Here is a 27,459-nt window from a genome sequence, read left to right on the forward strand (position 1 = left end):
GCTCTGCCCCAAGAAGCTGGAACCGGTTTGTTCTTCTTTTTCTCCTTTTCTTTTTTTTTTGACTAAATCTGCTCTTCCTTTTCTTTTCTTCTTTTTTTTTTGAATATTGATACAGGCTTTGCAGGTTCTGAGCCTGTTATCCCTGAAGGAATTGTGAGACCTGTTCAAGTTGCTGACCTTCATCCAGAGCAAAAGGCTGCAAGTCTTCCTGTCTCTGCCAAGTGGCGACACAGTGATGGGGGATGCCTCGAAGATGGCTGCCTCAGATCTTGATTCAAGGCTTTCCTCTTTCCTGGCTCGCTTTGATCTCTTGGAATTCAACAGTCTTCCTGCCAGCCACTTCCATGTTTTTGGGTCTTCTTATGGCAGCTTCCTGCGCTTCTCTGTTCCTGTGGAAGGCCTGCCGCTGCTAGAGAGTCTGCTCAAGAGTCATGGGGATTTTACCAGCGGCTTCAGGGGAGGCGTTTTTCTAGGCAATATTTTGATGGAGTTGCTGTGTGCTGTGCTGATTTCCCTAAGGAATTCCTCTGTAGATTCCTTGTCTGAAGAAAAGCTTCTGGAGTGGAGAGGGGTGGTGCAAGACCTTCTAGAGGCCAAGTTTAATTTGTCTTTTCTGCTGGATCACTTGCGTCTGCTGGCTCATATGCTGTTTCAGAGGCAATCATTCAAGAGTATAGACACTGAGATAGCTGCTGCTGAGGAAGCTTTGGCTCGTGCTCACAAGGTTTTACAAGACTTGAAGGTCAAGCGGCAGAGGATCCTTGCTACTTTGGCTGTGCCTGTTATTTCTCCGGATGCCTCCCTGTTGGCCGGCCTCATTCCTTAGCTTTTTTTTTTTTACATAAACAATTTGGGATTGTATAAGTTTTTCTTTTTGAACATTGTTCTGCTCTTTGCTTTCTCTTTTGTGTTTCAAAACTGCTTCTTTTTTTTCTTAGTATGTGAATCTGCCTTTTTCTTTGGTATATTGCCTTTTCTTTCCTATGGCTCTTTTCTTTCCTGAGTCCTGGACCATGCTCTTCACAGGCTTCACTGTAAATTCTGGTCCAGGTACCCGGTAATCTATTGTGCAAGTACTGAACTGGGTACACTGGTATCCTTCCCTATGTACATATTTTTCTTTTTGAGACACGGTCCCAGTTCATGAACTTTGACAGGTTCCCCTTTTGCCAAGTGCTAGGCTAGGTATCCTAGATATTTTACTTTTATTCTGTGATCCTAGACCTATGCACTTGGGACTGTTTGTGGGATATCTGAAATTATTTGTGAGGTGAATCCTGGGCCATATGTAAAAGGGTATTACATACTCTCCCCTTTTTTTTTTTGACTCAGGTATCCTTCCTTAAATTTATCCAAATTTGGTTTTTTCTGCAGTATTTAAAGAAAAACTTAAATGTTGAAGAAACGGGAATTTCATTAAAACATGGTCATTTTCAAGGAACAAAGAAAAAGTCTTTTGGTGCAGTATTGACCACAAAGTGTCAATCTATCACATGTTCCTGAACAAAATTATCTTAGACCAGAATTCATGATAAAGGCTGAAAAATAAAAAGACAAAAAATAAAAAGAACTTAGCAGATAGTGAAGCTGGTGAAAGGACCCTGAGGTACCGGGATCCCCTTGTCCTTATGCATAATATTGCTTCAGCCATTTCCCGTTTATGGGCTCTGTCAGGACTGTTCCATCTTCTTTGGCAAGGTAATAATACCCACTTTCATGAGCTGCATTGATGATGTAGGGTCCTTCCCATTTTGGGGTGAACTTGGAAGGCCCTGGCAGGTTCCTCCTCACGTGCTCCACCATCCTTAGCACTAATTGCCCTTTACTGAACACTCTTGGGCGTACTGCTTGTGCATATGCTCTGGTCATTCTTTGCTAGTATCTCTGGCTCCTTTTCTTAGCCAGTTCTCTTTCTTCTTCTACTCCTTCCAGATCTGCTAGCCTCTTTTCATTGCTTGCGTCCTCACTTTCTCCCTGGTTTTCCTCCAGAACTACCCTTGGTGTAGGAATGACTAACTCCACAGGGCTGATGGCTTCTGTTCCATAAACCAGGGAGAATGGGGAGAATCCTGTGGCTGTCTTTACAGAGCTTCTACATGCCTAAAGCACATCTGCCAGATGGTCACTCTATTTTCCTCCATACTCATGCTTCATTTTCTTAAGGATTTTTAATATTACCCTATTGGTAGCTTCAGCTTGGCCGTTTCCTTGTGGGTAGTACGGGGTAGATCTTCCATGCTTGATGTGGTATGCTTCAGTTAATCCCTTCATATCTTTGTTTATGAATGGGGTTCCATTATCGCTGATCAATCTTCTGGGGATCCCGAACCTTGTAATGATGTGGTCTCGAATGAAATTTGCTACAGCTGCCCCAGTAGCTTTTTTCAAAGGGATGGCCTCTACCCATTTTGTAAAGTACTCCGTGGCTACCAGGATCCATATATAACCATTGGATGGAGGATTTATGGGCCCTATGAGATCGAGCCCCCAAGTATGAAAAGGCCATGGCGTCGTCATATCCTGTAGGACATTTGGGTGAGTGTGAATTGCATCTCCTAGGACTTGGCAAGCATGACATGTTTTGATCAGCTCCTCAGAGTCTCTTTTCATCGTTGGCCAGTAATATCCCAACAACAATAACTGCTTATACAGTCTTCTCTTTCCTGGGTGACTTCCACAATCTCCAGAGTGCACCTCTCTGACTACTTCTCTAGCTTCCTTTGGTCCCAGGCACCTGAGGGGATCCCCATGGTATCCCTTTTTGAATAAAATGTCGTTCTGCAAGAAATACCTGCTCGCTAGTTTTTTGAGCTTGTGGGCCAGTTCCCTGTCGGTTGGCAGGATCCCCCGAGCCAGGTATCCTATGAAAGGAACCCGCCAATCTTCTGCAATAAACACCGCGTAGCTTTCTTCTTTATCAATTGCCAAACGACATTCCTGGCATTTCTCCTGTATGATTGCTGCTTCCTTGTCCATATCCGGCCAGTAATACCCCATGCGTTGCATCCTTCTGTATAGGCTGACTTTTTCTGCAACTCCACATGCTTGGGCGTGTAATTCTTCTAGTTTCGCCTTTCCTTCCTTCTTGGTGATACATCTGGACAGTATTCCTCCTGGCAGTCTCTTATATAACTCTCCTTCTATCTGAGTGTAATCCATTAGTTCTTTGATGTTCCCTCTGGGGCTTGCCTCTTTCATCCTTTCTTTGATTTCGTCCCTCCAGTCCCACTGTTTGGATTCCCCGGGGTACATCCCTTGGAGGATCCTTACAATAGAATGTTCCTGTCTTCCTATTTTTATCAGCGTATCCTTCCCATCAAATGGTATTTGGGATCCCAGGGTGGCGAGAGCATCTGCAAACTTGTTTTCACTTCTTTGAGTGTATTCTATGCTGAAGGTTTGAAATTCCATCTCCAGCCTTTGTGCCCAAGTCCTGTAGGCTGCTAAACTTTGTTCCCGTAATGCAAAGTCACCTTTCACTTGGGAGACTACAAGATTAGAATCTCCCAGCACTCTCATATGTTTCACTCCTATGCTGAGTGCTATAGTCAACCCAGTTAAGTATGCCTCATATTCAGCTACATTATTAGAGTATGAGAAACCAAGCTTGAAGGACAGGGGCATGATATCCCCATTTTCGCAGCTTAGTACAATTCCTACCCCATTTGAAGTCGCTGTGGCTGACCCGTCAAACCTCATGGTCCATTTCTTCCCTGGGATCTCCATCACTGCTACCTCACCAGGGATTTCTTCACTCAGCGGGCCTTCTTCCTTTCCTGGGAATTGAGCTAGCAAATCTGCTATGGCCTGGCTCTTGAAAGCCTTAGGAGTTTTTATACCTATATCATATTGTGAGAGTAACACTAGCCATTGTGCTATCCTTCCCGTGAGAAGGGGCTGGTGCAGGAGTGCTTTTATGGGGTGGGATTTGGTCACCAAGAGGATTTGGTGAGCTGAGAAGTACCTCTTCAACCTTTGTGATGCATAAACGATCACTAGGCAGGCTTTCTCTATTCTGGGGTACCTGGTCTCGGTATCCTTGAGTGTTCTGCTTACATAATATATGGGCTGCTCATTTCCTTGGTCATCTTCTTGTGCCAGCAAAGCTCCTATTGCCTGAGAGTTTGATGCTAGGTATAGCAACAGAGGTCGCCCACGTACTGGTGCCTGGAGGGTGGGCAGATGATTCATAATGCCCTGAATTCTTTGAAAAACTTCCTGCTGCTCCGTTCCCCAGGTAAATTCATTTCCCTTTTTTAATAGCTTGGATAGGCCTGCTGTAGCTGAGGCTAAACTAGGCACAAACCTCCTGATATAGGAGACCCTTCCCAGGAAGCTTTTGAGTTCCCTAACAGTAGTTGGTCTTCTCATCGTGGCAATAACTGTGGCCTTGGCTGGGTCCACGCTTATGCCTTTGTGATGTACCAGGAACCCAAGGAACTTTCCAGCAGACACTCCAAAGGCGCACTTCATGGGGTTCATACGTAACTTGTATTTCCTGCATCTTTCAAAGACTTGCTCAAGAACTTGGAAATGTCCTGTTCTAGTTTTTGACTTGACCACAATATCGTCTACATAATCTTCCATCTCCTCATGCATCATGTCGTGGAAAATGGCTGTCATGGTCCGTTGATACGTAGCCCCCGCATTTTTGAGGCCAAAGGGCATTACAGTGTAGTAAAAGTTCCCAATCGGAGTTCTGAATGCCGTCTTCTCTGCATCTTTGGCTGCCATGCGGATTTGGTTGTATCCACTGTACCCATCCATAAACGAGAACATTGAATTTCCTGCAGCTGAATCTACAAGGAGGTCGATATTGGGCAAGGGGAACTCATCTTTAGGACATGCCTTGTTCAAGTTGCGAAAGTCTACACAGCAACGGATCTGACCATTTTTCTTCTTCACAGGTACAATGTTAGAAAGCCATTTTGGGTGTTGGATGGGTTTGATAAAACCAGCTGTTAGTAATTTCTTGACTTTTTGGACTATTTGAGCTTCTACCTCAGTGTGGAAGACCCTAGCTGGTTGGACTACTGGCCTCATCCCTGGGTCCACATTAAGAGAATGGACTACCAACTCTGGGTCTAGACCTGGCATCTCATCATAGGTCCACGCAAACACATCTCTGTATTTTTGAAGCAAGGTTATCAATTGTTCTCTTTCTTGAGCCACCAATTGACTGCTAATGAAGACAGGTTTTCGGGATCCTGGTTCTGTCCCCAAGTCTACTTCCTTTAATTCTTCCTCAGGCTGAATCTGGGCCTCCTTAACTGGTTCTTCTGGGATTTCTTCTTGGGCCATCATGCAGCTTGGTGGTCCGGGACCTTCCTGCACAATGCATTCGGGTCCCGCGCACCTTCACAAACGATAAATTAGCCTTCCCCCAGGTTCCCGCACCACCACACATTCTCGGGATCCTGAAGAGCTGGGCTCTCTCTTTTGTCTTTTTCTTTCTAGAAGGTTTCTCAGGTCACGGGTGCCCCTTCCTCCTCCTTCTTCTTCTAGGACAGGTGCCCCCGGGGTCCCCGGGGCGGGGTTCTCATCATCTGGCTCCAACTCATCATAAAACATCGTTTCTGCAAAGTTCACTTCTCCCTGGCTGAAAGGATTATGATTGGCAGGGATCCTTATGGGCCTCCCATTCAGTCTCCCTTTAATGCATTGATGGAACGTGGATGGAATAAGGCGATGTTTATGAAGCCACGGGCGTCCCAGCAACACGTGATAAGAAATTTCTGCATTAATCACATGAAATCTTGTCAGAGCTACTATCGGCCCCACCCATAAGGCTAGCTGCACATATCCTTCTGTTGACTCTACTGATCCTCCAAATCCTGTTATCTCCATGGGAGTCCCCAGGATCCTTCTGTCAACTAAGCCAACAGCTTCCAGGGTACTTAAGGTTATGAGGTTGAGTGATGCCCCCGTATCCACCAGTGCTCTTCTGACTTGAACGCCGTTTATGGTGGCCATTAGATAAAGGGGTCTACGGTGGTCTGGGTGCTCAATCTCCATGTCTTCATCAGTGAAGGTTATTGCATTGGTTGTTTCCAGGAAAGCTCGACTAGCATGTGACTCAGCTGTAAAGCATTCCATCCCTGAATCTGCTGCTATGCTCATGAGAGACTCTGTGGCCACCCTCCTTGCTTCTGGTCCGAATCCTAATTGATTGAATAGTGACCTGAACTTGGGATTCTTCTGGAGGGTTCTGACTGTGCTCGGGTGGAAGGATTCTTCAGATTCTCCTGCTTCTGCCGGGTTCCAGTGTATTACCATTGCTACCACCCCTTTTCCTTTGTGGTTAGGTAAGGGGTTCCTCTGCACTTCCGGCTCCTTCTGAGTGAGCTCCAGGGTTCCTTCTCTCAACTTTTTGTGGAAGAGTCTGCGAAGGGTCCAGCAATCCTTGGTGGAGTGCTTGACATAATTATGGATTCTGCAAAATAAAGGGTTCTTCCTTTCTTCTTCTGTTGGTGGCCTGGACACAGTGAATGGCCTGACAACCCCATCTCCAATCCACTTGTCTAGGACATGGCTTAACTCCTCAGCTGTACATGGGATCACTGGTGGTTCCTCAAACACCTTCCCATCTGGTCTCTTCCTTTTCTCTCCTGCTGATGCTGTCATAGCTTGGGATGCGGGCAGCCTTTTTGTTCTCATGGTTTGCGCTGTCCTTCTGGTTCTCTGTAGCAGGTCAGCAAATTGTGTGATACATAAATTTTCAAGGTTGAGCCTGTAATCAAAAAGCATGTTGGCTATACAGGTTTCCACGAGCTCCTTTTCTTCATGGTCTCCATAGCAGTCTAAGGACACATCTTCGAATCTTTTAATGAATTGAACAGGATCTTCTCCAGGTCTCTGCCTCACCATTTGCAGGTTCTAGAAAGTGATTTTGTCTTCACCAGGGTAATATTTGGCGCAGAATTTTTCCATCATCTCATCCCAGGTTTTGATGGACCCGGGTCTCAGTGTGGTGTACCAAGTGTATGCCCTATCCACTAAGGATTTGGTGAATTCCCTTAGACATAATTCTTTGTCTCCTGCATAGGGGCCCATAGTGTGGACAAACCTACTCACATGTTCCACGGCACTTCCATTCCTTCCATCGAAAGGATGGAACTTTGGGGGTTCGTACCCCTTAGGGTATGGTTTGCCAAGAAGTTCTGGAGGGAACGGGGGATCCCGAGAGAATTGCTTGGGGATCCCTGAGAGTTTTTCCCTTTCTTGCTCCAGGAGGGCATTGACGTCTGCCAGTGTCAAGTACTGAGGGTTGGCCCTTCCTCCCACTGCTGACCCTCCTTCTGGCTGCGTCCCATCTTGGTGGCCAGTAGGGGGAATATTGTCTCTGACTTCCTGTGTCCTGCCTTCTTTGAGAAGACGAACTTCTTGCTCCAGATCCTTTAACATTGCTGTCATTCTGGCCATTAGGTCTGGTTCCTGCCTTGCGTGTCTTTGTTCTGACACCACTTCCTGTTCTACCAAGGGTATCCCACCTCCTTGCCTGGAGACTTCCTCATTTTCTCCTACAGGCTCAGAGGCCGTAGGTGGCACATTAGTTCCCTTGCTGTTTCTTTGTCTCGGAGGCATTCTCTGTGAAGGGTTGCTTCTTCCTTCTTCTTTGCCTAGTCCCCAGCGGAGTCGCCAAAATGTGAGAGTGCCTTTTTCAGGATACTCAAGCCCAAGGATCCTGGGCCTGAATGAAAAGGAAGGATTTGGTGGACCGGGCCTTGATTCACCGCAGCTAACGAGCTGTTTAAGAATCAAGTGAATGCAGAGAATACTCCTGACAATATACAGAAAGACAACAAACAAGGATATCGAGGAGTACCAAAATTAACAACGTAAGTTCAGAAGGAAACAAAGCAGGATTAGCAAAACGATAAAACAAAGAAATAGTGCTGTGAGGATCCTGAGAATTATTAAGCAGTGTTTCATTAATAAGTTATCTGTTTTGATTACAGAAAGCTCACTAGGACGTGATACAAGGTCCAATCAAGCTCAAAAATTGCAGTCTTGAATGGCTATTTCAGCCTTCAAAACTTGCAAAGTTTGATTCTCGTTGAATCCGAGTATGTGTAATAGTGGCCTTTACAGGATATCGGGAAGCAGTATTTGTTCTTCCCTTAGTATTTTTCTTTCTGCATAGATTTTTCTGATGGTTCTACCTAGAGAATTTCTTCTTTTTTGTGTTTCTTTCTTTTTTTTTTTCGCTACCTTCTTCACAACCCGTCCCCTCCTTTTATAATGGAGTTTTTCTGGGTGTCCCGGGTTCCCCTATTTTGTTCTTTTGCAAACAGAGCATGTTCTGTCCCTGTCGCCTCGGTAAGTCCCTTTGCCGTTTTCTCTCATTCTTTCCTTCTCTTGGTTCTGATTCCTTCGAAAGCTTCTGGTTGGCCATCCTCTTTGGGACGTGCTGAGGTATGCCCTTCTCGGCATCCCCATTTCTGGCGCATTCCTCTTTTCCCTTTCTTTCCTATTTGGGCGGAATCCTGTTCTGCCATTTTTGAAAGTCATTCGTTGCCATTCTTCTTCCCTGTCCTGGTTCCCCGAGGCTCTTTTGCTGTCTGTGCCATGAGAGGTCGCTCGCGTTTCTTGTTTTTTTCTTTTCCTGTCTTCTTTCTACCGATCTGTCCCAATCTTCCTTTTTATTTGTGTTTGAAGGGATTTGAGGATCCTTGCTTCTTTATATTTTGCCGCGGTCTCTTTTTGGGATGCTTCTTCCTTTTCTGGGCTTCAGGATCCTCTGGGCCTTCCTTTTATCCCCCATGGGTCATCCGTGCCTATTACTTTGGTCTTAGCCTGAGATTTTTCCTTTTGGGCTTGACTTGTTCTTCTGTTTTGGGCTTATTTCATTATGACCCTTTTTAGACCTCAACAAAGATATATGTTGCCCTTCTCCTTTCTTATCCCTTGTCCGACGTCTAACTCTTAGTAATGATGTAACTCTGAAGTAAGTCCATGATGATATGACACTCGAACTGACCTCGGACGCATGTTGCCGAGATGACTTTTATCCTTAGACGCTTGTTGGACTTATCTCATATTATCTCTACTCCTCTCTTCACTCCGTTCTCCTTATAATCTTATCTGGACCTCCTCGGATGGTCTAATGTCCTCGGATTAGGCCATAGACCCAGTTAGTACTACCCTAACAGTACTTACTGACTAACTGGCCCCCACAACAGTACTTACTGACTAACTGGCCCCCACAACAGTAATCGGAGATCTCATTCAAAAGGGTGTAGAGAGTCCAAAATTTCTTGATGACATTATCTGTAGTTACACACTTACACTATGTAATCAGTTCAGGACAAATTCTGGATTTGGAATTATTCATCATCACTAATTATTTATGGTTTGGAAATTTGGTTAAATTAATGGATAATTTATGCTTCCAAATTTTACTCGGATCCAATAGTCTAAACGCAAAGCAATCACTTGGTTAAACGAGACCACAAATTCATGTGAAATGTTATTCAGTAGGCGTGGACTTTTGTAAAATTGGACCATTTCAGGTGGGTAAGCTTTACATAAGGATTTTACATGTTCAATTGGATGGGAAAATGTTTACGGGTGAGTGTAAGTTCAGGTGTGTTCATTTTTCTATACAAGATTTAATCACACTCGAATCCATCTATTTTGATAATTGGCAAACGCATAAATCTTGAATTACATTAAATAAAAAGCTTTGACATTCAAAAAAAAAAAAAAAAAAATTCTTAACTGAAATTTTATACGTGTGTGAAATAAACTCATAACACTCATCATATTGTTAAGAATTTTTATGATTAAAAAATGTAGTAATCTTATATGGTAGGATTGATGAAAATTAATTTTAAAAAAAAAAATTTTAAAAGCATTTGAACACGCGTGTTAGCGCGTGCTTTGAGGCCAATCATAAGCCGGCATGCACTTTCCGAACTAACGTACTTGTAAAGCATGTCGGTTCCTCTTCCTAATACGACCTGTACTTTGTAAAACACAATTTCTGTAGAAGAACACAACTCAACTTCTTTGAAAGTTGAAACTCTCCTTTATATATATATATAAATACTCCACGCTATTCCTATTTCCCTCCACACACACACACACACACACACAAGCACACTCTCTCTCTCCTTCTCTCTTGAATTCTCAGCTTTTTTTTTTTTTTTTGGGTTGGTTGGTTGGTATTTGACGCTCAGGTCTGCCCAACCATGGCAAGTTCGCTTGAAATTGCAAAGAAGGCAAAAGAAGCCTTTGTGGACGACAGCTTCAAACTCGCCGTTGACCTCTTTTCTGAGGCCATTGACTTGAGCCCTAACGACGCCAATCTCTTCGCAGACCGGGCCCAGGCCCATCTCAAACTCAACAATCTCACTGGTACCCCTACTCCCACTACCTCCTCCTTTGTTTTATTTTGTCGTCCCATAAGAAATTTAGAGTTTAAACTCTGTTACGCCAAAAACACCGATTGGTGTATTGGTCTTATCATAAATTAAGAAAAAATCATCATGGAGCAGACACTTGAAATTCGTAAAGTAAAATAAAATTCGTTGTTCGTTAATTACACTTCGTTTTTTTAAAATCAATAGTACAATGGGGAGGAGTATTTGAATTCGGGTTCTGTAACTTTTGTGTATAATAATTTTATGAAAACTTTGATTTTTTTTTATTTTTTATTTTTTTTATGTTGATGTTTAAATTTTGAGCAGAAGCGGCTGCCGATGCAAGTAAGGCAATTGAGATTGATCCTTCCATGGCCAAGGCTTACCTTCGTAAAGGGTGAGTATATATACTATATTATACTATACATGACTTGAATTTAATACTTACGACTTAATTCAAAATTATAAATCATTCGCTATTAGTTCCAAATAGCAATTTTAGTCTTTTAAGTTTAAAGCGGTCTTCTTATAGTCTAAAATTAAAATGCCTAACATGTCATCACTCTATAGGAATTAGAAGCGATCACTTTAAGTTTGTTAGGTGCTTTTATCGCTCATGAATTGAAAATTTTCATCTTTGCATTATACATTCTCTATGTTCTTTATATGCATTCCAAATTTTATGATAATAAGATGTTATTTACTATCTAATCAATAAACTTATGTTTTTTGTAAAATTTTAAAGTACAAAATTTGAAAATTTAAACATTCTAATTTTATATATGAAATAGTTAGTTGTCACTATAGAGGCTTTAAGGAGACAATGTAAACCCAACAATGAATTTGTGAAAAGAACATATCCAATATAAAGTTATTAAGTAGTTTAACATTGATTGGTTATTCAATTAGCTTTAAATATTGTAAAATAGCTTCTTCTTCTTCTTTTCTTTTTTTGTGGTAATCCATAATATATTTTTCAATTCCCTTTGTGTTCCACAAGACCTGTACATGTTATAGTTTGCTCAATATTTTTTCCAGTCTCCTTGCATGTTTGGGGATCCCAATGACTTGGGAATTCTAGAATATTTGAATCCTTGATTTAGATGTTGATTTGTGATGCACCACAAAGTTTTTTCTTTTTCAACGATTGGGCTGCCTGTTTAAATCATGTCCATCCGTTAAACACAGTGGTTTGCATATTATCTTGTAGCATTGCATATTCTTTTTTGAAGTAAAGTATTATTCATCTGATTATACAAGTGTTCTAATAATATTGAATTGTTATACTTCAAAACGATTAAAACTCTGAACTTATCCGTTGAGTTTTTTACTTTGTAATCTACAGCACTGCCTGTATGAAGCTTGGTGAATATCTTACTGCTAAGGAAGCCCTTGAGATTGGTACATCTTTGGCACAAAATGATTCAAGATTCACGAAGATGCTTAAAGAATGTGATCAGCATTTGGCAGGTATGTAATTGTCTCCAATCAGTCCGGACTTTAATGCTTTGCAGTTTTTAGAATCAAGCTCCGAGCTTTGATCTTTGGCAATTATTGCTTAGCTGGTAAATCTTTTAGAAGCGTTTAAGATAGTGTTATATATATATATATATATATATTATTTTTTTCAAATCTTTATTCAGAGAAAACTAATGATCGAACCTAATGCTTGTCACCAGATTTTCAACCAAGTACTGTACCTGCTTCTGCCTCTAAATTGTCTGATACAACTGCTGGAACTCTTGAAGAATCTAAAAAAGGATGTGGCATGTCCCAGCAGATTAGCACGATTACATCAGTCAGACCAAAATACAGGTTCTTGCAGTTTCTCTTACTTAATATGTTGTGTCTTGACTACCCAGAATCTGTATTACAAAAAATATTTGCCCCTGTAACTGTGTAACTTTTCATTAAACTTGCTAGTTATCCTTCAAGCCCTTATGCATGCTTTCACTTCATCCATTGTACTATGATTATGTAGCCATAAATCAAAATATTAAAGCGGCAATGTGCTGAAACCCTTACTTAGCCTCTGTCTCACGAGTCAGAAATGGAGGAAAACCCTTGGATTACTCCACACACACACACACACAGAGACACACACACTATATATATATATACACACAAAACTGTTGCTACATGGAATACCAAGCCAAATCATTTAGGGTACTAGGGTTATTTGTGCCTCCTGTTGGACCTTACTGAGTTACAACACTAAAACTACCACAATTGCCTCTACTGTCCTCACCCACTTCTGCCATTAAATCATTTTTAATGTCAATACTAGTACAACAAATGAAACAATAAAATGTTAGGTTGTTTATAACAAGGATAAATATGTTTCATTCTTCCTTGGTTTTTTATTATTTTTATGGTCATCTGATAATTGATGGTTGAACAGCCATGGATACTACCAGAAGCCGGAGGAAGTGGTTGTCACAATTTATGTGAAGGGCATACCAGCAAACAACATAGTTGTTGACTTTGGAGAACAGATTGTACGTTTCTCTTCTAGAGATATCTTTTCTTTTCTTTTTCTTTTTCAAAACATAAATTATACATTTTTTTACCCTCGTTTAAACTGCTGTTTGTTGATTTATTCTGTTCAATATTAGATAGCTTTTCTAGTATCTTTACAAATAGTTGATAAGCTAATTTAAATTTTTTTATGTTGCAGCTGAGTGTCACAATTGGCATCCATGATGAAGATGCTTATTATTTTCAGCCTCGATTGTTTGGGAAGGTATTGCATGAATTTCATGATTTTATGGCATTTCTTCTTGCACGGATCCATGGATCATATAAGAATTTACAGTTCTTTATCTACCCGCTTGAATATTAGGAGGGCATTACTGTCAAATGTATAAACCATGTTTAATAATTGCATAGTGTAAAGCATCTGTTCTCTTCTCCTTGAGCCCTGAATGTGCTTGTTTTGCAAGTAGAGAAAAGAAAACTCTGTTTCTCTTTTTCTTCCAATTGCATGGTTTGTAATAAGGAGCACGTAGTGGAGCAAGTATTCACTCATAATTTCCACTTTAGGCTGAGGTTAGGAGTGAAAGTTGGGGTTCAAGAAGAATAGGCACCGAAGTTTTCTGTACCCCCCTGTCCTGCCCAGGCCCTCTCTTCATCAATTTTCTGTATAACAATGTCTCTCTTTTCCCTCTTAATTTTTCTCTCGTATAAAGTGAACCATATGGATAAATGAACACTCCTAATTGTCCTTTTTCAAAACAAGACCATAAAGGATTGGTTGTTTGACCATAAAGATGCATGAATACTTGTAATCTGATTTTGGATTTTTTTTTGTTTTGTAAAAAACAGATAATACCTGATAAGTGCAGATATGAAGTACTGTCGACTAAAGTTGAAATCCGTCTTGCGAAAGCTGAAATTATCAACTGGCCATCACTTGAATATAGCAAGGAAATTGCAGTTACTCAAAAAGTGAATGTGTTGTCAGGTAATCCATGTGCCTTCATTATGCATACTTGAGCTGCAATCATGATTATTGAATATTGTCACCGTACTCCAATTAAGTTTCATCATTTTTAAAGTAGACGCAGTACACCAAATAATCATTGGTACCGGTAAAACCAGAAGTGATCTTTATTATTTCCTTGGTTGCTAATAACTTGCTTCTTATTATGATTTTGCAGTTGAATCTCAAAGGCCTGCATATCCATCTTCAATGCCAAGAAAAAGAGATTGGGATAAGTTGGAAGCACAAGTGAAGCAAGAGGTAGTTTTATATGGGAGGATTTCAGTTTTCAATACTCTCCCTTCCCTTCCCTTCCCCTAAAAAAAACCCTAAATTATAGAATTAAAACAATCATGAAATTTTGTCTGCATATCTGCTTTTCAATCATATTATCGTTGCTTTAAGGTATTCAACCTCTTGATGATCTGAAATTCAGGAGAAAGAAGAGAAGCTGGATGGTGATGCAGGTGTAAACAGGATGTTCCAAGACATATACCTAAATGCAGACGAGGACATGAGGAGAGCTATGAGCAAATCTTTTGTAAGTTTCCTACAGATTGTACAATTAAAAATAAAGTACACTTGTGTTACCTAGAGTTCATATATATATATATATATATATATATATACATAATTTGGCTCCACGTGATTAATTTTCATGCCTTTAGTCCCCTCTTAGAGTATACCTTTCTCGCCATTTTGGCTGGCCAGACTTGTCCATGACCTGTTTTATTTTCTCCATATTGGGACTCCGGGAGATATTTTCAGAAAATAATTCTGTTACCACCTTATATGCTTATTGCATCAACAAAATCTCAGTTGACCATGCTTTGATTTATATCGTAGAATTCTTTTTTTATTTTTGAGAATAATATTGTAGAATTCAGTAGATAAGAGGCATAGAGCTACCCTTATTCTATTTTTTCTCTTTTTTCCCCTGTTAAATCCTTTACTCAAACAAGCAATGTTCAAACTTTCTTGGTGATTTCCTTTTCTTCTTAAACTCGTTGAGAGTTCTAATGTGACATTTCAACATTACAGATGGAGTCCAATGGGACAGTGCTGTCAACAGACTGGACTGATGTGGGTTCAAAGAAGGTGGAAGCCACTGCACCTGACGGTATGGAGTTGAAGAAATGGGAGTATTAATGCCAAGCACCTGAGATCACAGTGACAGCGAGATCTAATTTTTCTCTTTGAACACCAATTTTGTTTTTTATCAGCGTTTGTTTATCATTTGTTTTTTAAATTTTCTATTAGGTTCTATTTGTCTAGGTTGTGACAACGAGCTTTAGTTCAAATAGAGGTCATAAGTTTAAACTTCAAAACCCATTGGATTCGTGTTGGCTAGAAATGAGAAAATTTTAATTTTGTGGAACACTGCTATCATTTGTAGTTCAGTTAGGATTTGTTTCATAGTTACTGTAGTTGTCTGAAACCGTTCAACGGATTCCATGTGTTAAAGAGGCTGGAATGCTGCTTAAAATTTCACTCAGTTCTGAAATACATAAAATTTCATTCAGTTTTCAGTTCTTAAAAAATGCAAGAACTTGGGTTATAAAACTCAATCATTAAGGTTGCCAAAAACTTTATAACTCAACTAGTTGATACCTCCTAATACCCACCCCTAACTATGGAATTATCAAAAACCTCGATCAAGGCCATGGCAGATATATGTGTGTTAATATTTGGTAACCTTAACATGGCCCCATTTTCTTCTCTAATATTTTATTAAAAGAAAAAGGGTAAATTTTACTATATTGCTAGCTGCTGTTCCTATTACTAAACGCTCTGGCAGAGGGCTATCCTCACATTTTGGTTATTAGGATCTTCTCTATTTGAAATTGATCTATTTTAATATCAAAATATCAAGACAAATATAAATAGATTCCCTTTCTCCCCTCCCAACTAGAATCTTTCTTTCAAACAAAGACATATTTAGAAGTTGCGATTAGGTCAAATTACAACTTTACAAGGCAACCAAAACATCACTGGTATTAGATGTTCCTGAATGGTTTTGGTAAAGGCATGCAATATAACCTTAATTAGTAAAGTTCATTGTCATCAAATAAGGAATCTAGATTTGAAACTCACTTACACTAAAAAGAAATCCATTTAGTACATTGGCCTGATAATAAAGATCATAATGGAATGAATGTAAGTGAAATCCTATCAGATAAATGAATGAATAAATAAATAAATAAACTCTTAAACCACCCCTTACCACTTTAGCGGGACAGTCAGGGTGTCCAGGAAACATTCTCTCAACTTGCAAATCCTCATGAGAAGTAGGAGCAACACAAGTTCTCCCCAACGGAGAGGAAGTAATCACTCCATGCAGTCCATGCTTCCAGACACTAAAAGCCAGATTGAAACTCCATCCTCTGCTAGTACCCTCCATTCGATGTGCTATCAAGGTATTAAGCTTAAGTGGTATTCAGGAAAGAATCAAGATTGTGTCCCAATCCAACTCAATATCTTACTATCCTTCTGATAATGAGAGGAGGTATTATGAGCTTACTTTCAACAAGAAGTACCTTCAAATCGTTACTAAGAAATATTTGCAGTATGTAGTTTCAGAAGGCAGGGAAATCCAGTTGAATAGAACGCAAAAGTGGCTGCACACAAATAATCCTATCAAGAAGGACAATAACAATAACAAGCTACGGACCTATGTAGTTTTTGAGCATCCTGTGACTTTCCAAACTCTTGCAATGGATCCAAAGGAGGAGGAGATTATCAATGACCTTGTTACTTTCAGTAAAGAAAAAGAGTATTATGCTAAGATTAGTAAGGCTTGGAAGCGTTAATATCTCCTCTATGGTCCACCGGGAACAGGAAAGTCCACCATGATTGCTGCCATGGCTAATTTTTTGGGCTATGATGTTTATGATATTGAATTGACTTCTGTTAAGAATAACACACAGTTAAGAAGGATGTCTAGGAAGATATGTAATAAATCAATCATTGTGTTTGAGGATATTGATTGTTCTTTGGACTTAATTGGCGAAATGAAAAAGAAGATGGTGATGGTGGTGATAGCAAGGTTATACTCTCTTGGCTTTTGAACTTCATTGATGGGATTAGCTTTGCCTGTGGAGGAGAAAAAATCATTGCATTCACGACTAGCCATATTGATAACTCGACCCGGCTCTCATTCGAAGAGGAAGAATGGACAAGCTCATTGAGTTATTCTACTGCAAGTTTGAAGCTTTCAAGGTATTGGTTAAGAGCTATTTGGAAATTGAGTCACGCCCACTGTTTGAAAGGATCAGCCAGTTGTTGGAAGAGGTAGACATGTCTCCTGCAGATGCTGCCAAAAATTTGATGCGCAAGACTGAGGATGTTGATGAGGATGGTAATACTAAGACTCAAGACAAAGAAAGTAGAAAAGAAGAAACAGAAACATATGTTATGATCCTAATGTCTCACATGAATTAAATATAAGTTTAACCATGTGTTTATAAACTCTTGAGTACTCTCTCCTTGTAAATTGATTTTCAAGGTTCATGGCCGTTGTATTTCTTTGTTATTCTTTTAAATCTTAATGGTTTTTGATATCAGAACCATTAAATTACCAAATTATTTTTTTAATACATTGATAATTAAGAGTGAGAAAATTTGAATCCGATGGAAACACCGAGTGCCAATTAAGCTATGAGACACTTGAAAAATTACTAAATTAATTTAGTGATATGAATATGGATTAAGATCCGGTGCAATTACTCTCATTCCTCTCATAAAAATTGTTACTTCTCTATTTTTTTTACCTTTTAAAACTTTTTTTATTCAATAATTGAGATTGAAAGTTACTTTTTTAACTCTTAATTTTAGTCATTGAGAGCTATTGCACATGATAGGTATTTTACCTCATCTCAACCCATATGAATATAAAAAGCCAGGTTAACGAAAATCAGGATTATTAAATTCTCTCCCCCCGTTATAACTATTAAATTAAAATTATATATATATATATATATATATTTTGTAAGTCTATAGCTTACAATTTAGATTCTTAGAAGCCACAAGACATGTTCTTAGGTGCCAAAAATTATCTCATAGCAAAGAGCAACGATAACTCTTTAGGGACCAGCAAAGATTGGCAGTTTTATCTTTAGACACGATGACATAATAAATTGGCACATGATGCTAAAGCAGCTTTTTTACGGTAATGTGTCTACCAATTTCACATTCTTTAAAAATGAAAACGCTTGCAACAAGATGGTTGAATTACAAACACCAGAAAGAAAACACTGACGCAATGTATTGAAATGTAAAGTTAAACAGCAATATAGCATTGTAAAATATCAAGACAACGTAAATAGATACCTTCCCCCGCCTCCCAACTCTCTTCCTTCTCTCAACCAAAGATATATTCAGAAGCTACAGTCAGTCCCTAAATCCAACCCTCATTTACCAACTAAAAACCCTGAATATTCATCTCTATACAGACCGACCATAACCAGCATTTGACTCACCAATTAACTTTACAAGGTAACCATGGAATACAAAATTGGTCATGGCATATTATATTATGTACAGCTCCCATTAAGCTAACATAAATGCATGTCTATAAAATGCTCAGGCCAAATACTTGGGCTGTGTCATTGGATATTAGACGTTTGAGGACTGCGGGCATTTCTGTTATTTGCGATCAATGCCTGCAGTTGTGGTAAAACATTAGATGCTGGAGGAGTCGAATTTGGTGGTGGTCTCGCAGTTTGAGCTGTCTGGGTTGGCTGAATCATGAATTGACTAAGAGCATCAGAATAAGCCCGACCTGACAAGCTTCCACGCATTCGACCAGAAGGCCGCCAATTCTGCTCTGATGTTGAATCCAGCAAACCATCAGCCCTTGGAACTGCTTGTGACATCCCTCCCATGTTCCCTCTTTGCTCCCCTGTGGATGCCCTTAAGCCATCAGCACTCACTGGAAGGGACTGCCCTGTTCTGGACGTTTGATTTAGAAGTGGAACAGATGGTGCCTGTCTACTGTTCTGGGGATGATATCGGTTCTGATTAGCCAAATATCTAGCTGGTTGGCTACCAGTAGTTCCTGCTCTGTGACTGATTCCAACTTGTCCACCACCTTGCTGAACTTGGGTCCGCGAGGGGTGCGAAGATGGTGGAATAGGGCTTGAAGATTGACCCACAGACTGGGGCATCCTTGGGTTAAAAGCTTGCTGCAGGTGTGAATTTTGAAATTCAGTTAAAAGCCCAGAAGTTGTTTTGTAATGACTTTGCAATCGACTCTGAGCTGTATGGCCAAGACCGGGTGGGACTGATGGACTGGAAACATGTGAACGACTGGAAGCATGTGAACGATCTTGATGATCCCGGCTCTGCAGATATAATTTTTTTTTTTTTTTAACTATAAAAATTAAGACCAGATGCAGAAAAATGTGATCAACAGTGTAGGTCTCTGGACATAACACGAGTTCACACACACGTTCACACAAAATAAGAAAACAAAATGTATGGGTAGGCTCAACAAACAACAATTAATACTAAATCCCAACAAACTGTAACTATTTCATCAAACCCACAGGTGCTCCCGGATTTCAACCTTGCTTAAATACTGGTAATGCCTGCATAATTAAAAGGAGAAAAGACAATATGGGGGAGACAATAATTTAATTCCAACCTGTATCACTGAGGGACGCTGCAATAAAGATGAAGGAATATCTGACACCTGAAGTGGATTCATATGTGCTCTAAAGTGCTGTTGCCTTTCCATATCACTACATATTGTATTGAAAGCATCTGCTGTGGGTGCCATAGGAAGGGCAACCTGAGGAGAAATCAAGGAACCATTTGGAGTCAAACTACTTCTTGGTCTTTCTTGTGGATTTGGTGTCTGTGACTGAGCTGGCAGGGCCTGAACTGCTATTGGAGTCCTGCTCACATGTCTGGGTATAAAAGGCAAGTTAGGAAACCTCCCATACTCGTTGAAGGAATGTGCATGTTGTGACTGTTGCAACTGAAAATTATTGGGAGAACTTTGACTTTGTATTAGAGAGGTGGTGAAATTAGTATTCCCATGACCCTCAAGTTCTAGATTAAGTGCAGGAGATACAGCATCAGTCAACAAAGGAGACTGCATAAGATTGGCAGGGATAGGCTCAGAGATACCACCAACTCTTTGAGACCAAGCACTGGAGGTCGACACAGAATTCAAAACACCAGACCAATATTCCTCTAATTGAGAAGAAGAATTTTGATTAACCCCACTTGTAGTGTTTGAATCTGGCAGCAAAGTTAAATTTGAAGCAACTGGAAGACTAGCCAGTATAGGTTTCCTGTCTTCAGTTTCCCCAGCGCTAACTACTTCCATCTCATCATTATCCTCAGTAAGATCCAAAACATTTGGAAGGGAATTTGAGACGCTGGTAGATTCTTGTTGCTCAGTCTTTTCATTCTGGCACTTTAGGGTCTTTTCTCGTGACGGATGTACATGATCATCACTTTCCAGTACAGCCTTCCATGATCCATCTGCGGAGATAATCACTTCACTGACATTCTCTCCCACCTCTCTCAAGACCTGGGAAGAACAATAATTATTCAATGAGAAGAGAAAAGAACATTAAAAACCATATGAAAAGTGGAAACAAATAGCTACTTGCCTTAACCATATTCTGATCAAGACGAATATCCAAGTAGCAGACATACTGATTACAATGTGGGCAGCGCCAGGATGGTCTTCTTGAATTTATATCAACAAAGTTACCAAAGTCGAAACACTACAGCAAGCAGAAGTAAGAGATCACAAAATCAAATATTAATCATAATTATTAATAAGGGTTAATTACACTTTACTAGCCTGTGGTAAGGTTGAGTTCATTTTTTAAACTTGTGATTTAAAAAATCACACTTCACCCCCACCAAAGATCAAGTCCATTAAGGCATTAACACCATTAGTCTTAGCTGTTAAAAATTGCATGTACAATTAACATGCCACCAGAAAAGATCCTTAAACACGACCAATGGAAAAAGAGAGAACATGAGAGAAAGATGGGAATTCTAGGCTGATGCACAGGAAAGAGAAGCCAAAAAATTGATAGTAAGGAAGAGAAAATTAGAGGAAAAAAAGGAGAGAGAATGGAGAGAAAAAAAAATGAAGTAAATTGTTTCCAAAAAAACAGCATGACAAGATTTGATAATGTTGTAACACAGCTTTCCAGTGTATCCAAGTCTTAATGCAGATCAACAGATCATCAACTAATCAATTATATTTTCAACCATGGCATGTCTTGACCCGTCCACCTCCATACAACCAGGAAAAACGAATAAAAATTTCTTTGCAACTATACTTAACAAGAATGCCAGCACACCTATTCACAGACGGAAAGATCAAGGAAGAGCAAGGAGCAGCCATCCATGTGTAATTTCATTTCAAAGCAACAATGGAACCTACATGGCTTTCGAGGTGGACGTGGCTAGTACAGATAATGGCTGAGGTGTTTGGTTATAACGGAGAAGCCATGCAATGAACCCCCCCACAGAAAAGAAAAAAAAAAAAAAAAATCAGGTCTCTGTAGTTTCCTCAATCTCTCTCTTCCCTCTATTTTATCTTCAGTTTTTGAGAACAAAGAAAAATTAACTCCAAACTTTATGGCATGGTTGCTTCTTTTCTTTATTATTTTCTTCTTCTTTTTTAAATCCCTAACCCAAACTCTCCATTCTATTTTTCGTTCACTAGATCTTTCTAATTCCCTAACCAAAACCTAGCATTATATTTCAAATCTGCTTCTCTTCACATTTTGTCTTTTATCTCGTTCCTTCTCTCAGCCACTCTCTTTTTCGTTCCTCCATTTATCTCTTTTGTTTATCATAATTAGGCAAGTGGCTTTTTTCATTTGCCTTTTTAAATGTTAAGACAGATGGATGCTAACAGATTTTATCTCAAGTGGATAAAGTGCAACCTTTCAAACCACAAACTGGTAAAATGAACCCAAGATAGGAAAAATGTAAATTACCCGGTGAAGAACACGATTTGATTTAGAGGAAGACTGAAAAAAGCTTTATGAATTCTGCTCCTGCTCCCCCCCACCCCCCTCCCCCACCCCTTCCTCACCCTCTCCACCCCACCCCTTCCTCACCCTCTCCCCTCAACCATCACCTTCTTTCTTTCCTTTTTTGTCACCCTCACATTTTCCTTCTCCCTCCCCCATATGCTTTCCTCCACAGGTTGGGTTTTTCCCATATCCTTACCCCCCTCCTCCACCACTACCTTTGCCTTCCCCTTCCCCACCACCTCAAGGGTCTAACCAAGATTGCCTAAACAGCCTACCCTTATACCTGCACCTTTAACTATACCAAGTTCTCCCTCCATTGAAACCTCTCTAAACATCCCTCCTAAATCTCAATCCTCTGTCCTTGGGAGCAGCAAGAGGTCGTTTCATATTGATGCAAAATCTTTTTCTTTTTCTTTTGATGGGGGGCGGTCTGATTCATATGCTATACTTGAGACTCGGCGGAATGTTAAGAGCTCTATTTGGGTTGGCCGTAGGGGCATGGAGTGGATACTTACTTGTCTTGAAGATATACGAGATTGGGTGCCTTGCCATGTTTTACTCTGTAAGAGATTCAGGGAAAATGGGAAGTTGTTAGAATTCTGTGGGAGATCTAACAAAGCTGGTCTGTTTGTAGTTATTGCAGTATATTTTGGAGGGTCTAGGAGAGGCTGTATCATGATACCAACAAGCTCTAATCATGCAGGCTGGTCTTTATTTCAGAGAGAGTTAAAGCATTTTTTCACTGGTGCAAAACCAGTTTCTTTCGCTAAAGTATCCTCCATAAAAGGTGGTGGAGGAGGTCAGTCTGCTGGCGGTGGCCGGAGTGGGAAACTTTTATCTGTTTTTGGTAATCAACAAAAGTTCAGAAATTTTGAAAATTTTGGAACTATATCGAGGCAGAACGTGATTCATGGAGACTCTACAGAAAATGGTTTAGTTAAAAATGGCAAAGTTTCAGTAAAAAATGGCAGACCCACGTGAGCTTTCAATTTTAAGTTGACTCCAGCTATGTTGGATTTGAGAGTATGCAAGCCTGAGGGTGGGAGACGGTATGTGACCTGTCTGGTTGCTAAGGAGTTCAGAGGGCCCAAGGCTGTTGGTGGTGGGCTTGAAATTACAACACTTTCAGGTGGGCTTGTTAAAGCCCAACCTGTGGCTACAGTACCCTCACTTAGTGAGGGTACTTTGGTCAAACCAAAGTCCTTTAAAGGAGTCTCCGTGGGTCAGTCTATGTGGGAAGTTGGTGAGAGCTCGAGAGGACTTACCAAGCATGATGTTGGGTCACCAGTGATAGCAGCGGTGCTAGTCTCGGAGATGCCTAAGGCTCCGACAGGAGTTAAATCGGCGTTACCCAGTCCCGATCAAGCTCCGGTGATCCTCGCACCTAACCTAGTGGCTTCGCACCCCGATATGGAAGGCGATATCGTCACTTTTGCTCTCCCACTACCCTCTGGGGTCACCAGAGAGATGGAGTCTCAGATTCTGAATAATGGGTCACAATCTCATCATCGGCATCAGTGGGAGAATCAAAATCGTTTTTCCCCTTTGTCTGAGCTAGGTAACGAGATGGGTACTGATCAAACTAATAAGTCTGAGTCTTTGGGGGGATTTGATTTCACCAAAAAGTCTTGTAAGCTCATGTGTCAATAGCTAGCAGACCGTGGGTTCCAGTTAGCTCAACTGGTAAAGTCTCTGATGGTTGTATAAGAGATCTGGGGTTCAATCCCCACCTATACCAAAAACTGATTGGTGTCTTGGTCTGATGATAAAAAGCAATCATCAGGAGCGGACGCCATAGGTTGAAACTCTCTAAAAAAAAAAAAAAAAAAAGCTAGCAGACCGATACAGGTAAGTCACCTGAAATGGACCCAGGCCCATTTTAATTTAAAATTTTCGGTTGATTTGATGGGTGAGGGTAAGCAGGCTGTTTATTGGGGTAAAACACAGCCCAACGTAAGTGGGCATTCTCAAGCCCAAGCCCACCACACGTCCTCAAGTGAGAATGGGAAGGGCCAGTCCATGATTGTTCTTCCAAAAAATATCACACGATCTTCTGGGTGGGAGACGGGAAGGGTCGGGGACTCATGAGGAAGAGGAAGGAGTGATCCCGAGCTCCGGTGAGGGACCGGGCTGCCCTCCCGCCGCTGCCATGAAGCCCGAGGTGGGTTTAGACTTGTCCTTTCTTGTAACTGAGGTGGGTTGTGGTTTGTCTAAGCCTTCGAATAAGGGTGAGGCAGATTCTGTGGACATTACACCTTTGGCTCTGTGGGACCCATATTATGTTAGTGATCTCGTCATTTTGGAAGATGATTCAGATGGGCCTTCGATGGAGGAGGAATTGGAGCCTTCAGAATGGGTAAGAACGATGATAAAAGGATTTGGTACTTTTGTGGGATTCCCCATTGCTTGCTGTGAGAGAGAGTGTATTGATTTTTTCCAGAAACTTAAGAGGGTTTGGGAGCAACAAGCAACTCTACCCAAAAAGGTATGAGGGAATTAAGGAATTTGTTTTCTTCTATTAATTATGATGGGCATTCTGGTAGAGGTACTAGAGGCAGTTTGACATCCTCTGGTTTGGGTTCATATGTTGGTCAATGATTTTGAAACTTCTATCTTGGAGTGTGAGGGGTCTGAATGATCCTCATAAGAGAGTAGTTGTGAAGAACCTCTTAAGGGAGTGGAAGTGTGATATTGTATGTCTTCAAGAATCTAAACTGGACAGCACCAGCTCTACCTTGGTAAAAAACCTCTAGGGTAGCCCTTTTGTAGACTGGGGAGCCTTAGATGCCTTGCATACAGCTGGAGGTATAATTCTAATGTGGGATAGAAGGGTTTTTGAGAAAATTGATCTGGTAGTTGGTAGTTTTTCAGTTTCAGTTTTATTAAAGGGAGTGTCAGATGGCTTTGAATGGATCTGTTCAGGGGTGTACGGACCAACTAACGGAAGCCTTAGGGATGCCATGTGGGCAGAACTGGACTCTGTGAGGTCACGGTGGGATGGGGCTTGGTGCTTATTTGGTGATTTCAATGTTATCAAATACCCAGCTGAGAGACTTGGTTGTAATTCTTTTAGTCCAGCTATATTTAAATTTTCAGATTTTGTTGCAAAACATTTGCTGGTGGATTTGCCTTTGGTGGGAGGTGAATATACTTGGTTTCGAGATTCAGATAATCCATCAATGTCCAGAATTGATAGAGTTTTGATGTCAGCTGATTGGGAGGAGCATTTCTTAGATGTGTCCCAAAGGACTCTCCCTAGGGTGGTGTCGAATCACTATCCTTTACTAGTGGAGGCGGGTGGAGTTTCAAGGGGGAAAAGCCCTTTTAGATTTGAAAATATGTGGCTAAAGGTGGAGGATTTTGTGGATAAGGTGAGGCTTTGGTGGATTAGTTATCACTTTGTAGGGCCGCCTAGTTTTGTTTTAGCTTGTTAGTTGAAGGCTTTGAAAGGGGATTTGAAGCATTGGAACAAGCATGTTTTTGGAGATGTAGCTTTTAAAAAAAAGAGTCTACTAACTGAGCTCTTAAACATTGACAAGAGAGAAGAGATGCAGGTGATGACTCCAGAGGACAGGGCTAGAAGGTTGGTGGTTAAATCTGATATAGATTACTTGGCTTCTTTGGAAGAGATTTCTTGGAGGCAGAAGTCCAAGGCCCTTTTTATTAAAGAAGGTGATAACAACACGCGGTTCTTTCATAGAATTGCCAATTCACATAGGCATACCAATCAGATCAGGGAAGTGGAGGTGGACGGCTTTCGATATGAGGATGAATCAAAGGTTACAGATCAGGTAGTGGATTTCTATAAAAAATTATATCAGGAACCAGAAGCTTGGAGGCCTACTATTGACGGTTTAGAGTTTGCTTGTTTAGACAAAACTGAGAGGTCTTTGTTGGAGAGGGAGTTTGAGAAGGAGGAGATTATTGAGGCTCTCATGGAGGCGGAAGGGGATAAGGCCCTTGGGCCAGATCGGTTTTCTATGGCTTTCTTTCAGAAATGCTGGAGTGTTTTGGAAGGGGTGTCATGGCATTTTTCAAGGATTTTCATAGTCAGTGTGTTTTTGAGAAATCTCTTAATGCCACCTTTTTGTGTTTGATCCCCAAGAAGACTAATGCAGTCAATATTAAAGACTTTCACCCTATTAGTCTTGTGGGTAGCCCTTACAAGCTTTTGGCTAAGGTATTGGCTCATAGACTCTATGGGGTGTTGGATAAACTGATATCTGACTCTCGGAATTCTTTTGTGGGAGGAAGACAGATTCTTGATTCGGTTCTAATTGCTAATGAATGTTTAGATAGCAGGTTGAAGAGTGGCATCCCGGGTGTCATAGTTAAATTGGACATAGAGAAGGCTTATGATCATGTGAATTGGAATACCTTATTCTACCTTATGGAAAGGATGGGCTTTGGGGCGAGGTGGAGAGGTTGGATTAAGGCGTGTATTTCTACAGTTAAATTCTCAGTTTTGGTCAATGGGTCTCCTGCTGGTTTCTTTGGTAGTTCTCGTGGCCTGTGCCAAGGAGATCCTTTGTCTCCCCTTTAATTCCTATTAGTTATGGAAGTGCTAAGTAGACTAATGAAGAGAACGGAAAATGGTGGTTTTCAAGCGGGGTCCCATAGACAAGGGGGTGTGCATATCTCTCATTTTCTTTTTGCTGACGACACTATTTTGTTCTGTGACACTTCTAGGGACAAGTTATTATACATTCGGATGGTGCTGATCTTCTTTGAAGCTATTACAGGCCTGAAAGTTAATGTAAGTAAGAGTGAGATTGTTCCTGTTGGGGATGTTGGGAATTTGAATGCTTTGGCCCATACCCTATGTTGCAAGGTGGGCACATTGCCTATGAGATATTTGGGCATGCCACTTGGGGCCCATTATAAGGATGTGTCGATATGGAATCCTATTATAGAAAAGATGGAGAAACGACTATCTGGCTGGAAAAGACTTTATTTGTCAAAAGGTGGCAGGCTTACTTTGTTAAAAAGTACTCTCTCAAGCCTTCCCACCTACTTTTTATCTTTGTTTACTATCCCTCAAGCTGTGGCAACTAGGATAGAAAGAATTCAGAGGAATTTCCTTTGGAGGACCTCGGAGGATGTTTTTAAATACCCTTTAGTTGCTTGGGATATGGTTTGTTTGCCTATTGAGAGTGGTGACTTGGGGATCCGGAGGATTGGGTTGTTTAACAAGGCCTTACTCAGGAAGTGGTTGTGGCATTTTGGGAATGAAAGTAACAGATTATGGTGTCAGGTTATAGCAGCCAAATATGGTGAGGGGAGAGGAGGCTGGTGCACTAGAGGGGTAAGAGGTTCTCACAGGTGTGGGATGTGGAGGAGTATTAAGGAAGGCACAGAGAAGTTCTTTAGTCAAATTCAGTTTAATGTGGGGGAGGGTTGCCGTGTTAGTTTTTGGCATGATCCTTGGTGTGGGCCTATTCCTTTGAAGGAGCTTTTTCCTACTATGTTTGCATGCTCTCTTTCTAAAGAAGCATGGGTCTCCGACTTGATAATATCTAATTCTGAAGGAAATAGGAGCTGGAATTTACTTTTCTGTCATGGTCCTCAGGATTGGGAGGCAGACACTGTTTATTCCTTT

At 40.8% G+C, this 27,459-nt stretch overlaps 2 protein-coding genes and 2 pseudogenes across 2 annotated transcripts; 3 read left to right on the top strand and 1 right to left on the bottom strand.

Annotated features, from left to right (window-relative positions):
* Positions 1–9,949: 9,949 nt before the first annotated feature.
* LOC115973640 (protein SGT1 homolog A-like) lies at positions 9,950–15,225 on the top strand. The gene is made up of 10 exons (XM_031093894.1): positions 9,950–10,359; positions 10,692–10,761; positions 11,710–11,834; positions 12,044–12,179; positions 12,766–12,862; positions 13,042–13,107; positions 13,689–13,827; positions 14,024–14,106; positions 14,282–14,386; positions 14,887–15,225. The coding sequence occupies exons 1-10, from the start codon at positions 10,194–10,196 to the stop codon at positions 14,992–14,994; spliced, it is 1,095 nt and encodes a 364-aa protein (XP_030949754.1). The 5' UTR covers positions 9,950–10,193; the 3' UTR covers positions 14,995–15,225.
* Positions 15,226–15,996: 771 nt separating this feature from the next.
* Positions 15,997–17,286, top strand: LOC115973641 (annotated as a pseudogene).
* Positions 17,287–18,086: 800 nt separating this feature from the next.
* LOC115973642 lies at positions 18,087–23,221 on the bottom strand (annotated as a pseudogene).
* Positions 23,222–23,270: 49 nt separating this feature from the next.
* On the top strand, positions 23,271–26,403 carry LOC115973643. The gene is made up of 5 exons (XM_031093895.1): positions 23,271–23,490; positions 24,098–24,216; positions 24,614–25,231; positions 25,322–25,833; positions 25,878–26,403. Exons 1-5 carry the CDS (start codon positions 23,271–23,273, stop codon positions 26,401–26,403), a joined length of 1,995 nt encoding a protein of 664 aa, XP_030949755.1.
* The last annotated feature ends 1,056 nt before the right edge of the window (positions 26,404–27,459 follow it).

This window comes from Quercus lobata, unplaced genomic scaffold (assembly GCF_001633185.2).
Source record: "Quercus lobata isolate SW786 unplaced genomic scaffold, ValleyOak3.0 Primary Assembly Scq3eQI_326, whole genome shotgun sequence".
Lineage (NCBI taxonomy): Eukaryota > Viridiplantae > Streptophyta > Magnoliopsida > Fagales > Fagaceae > Quercus > Quercus lobata.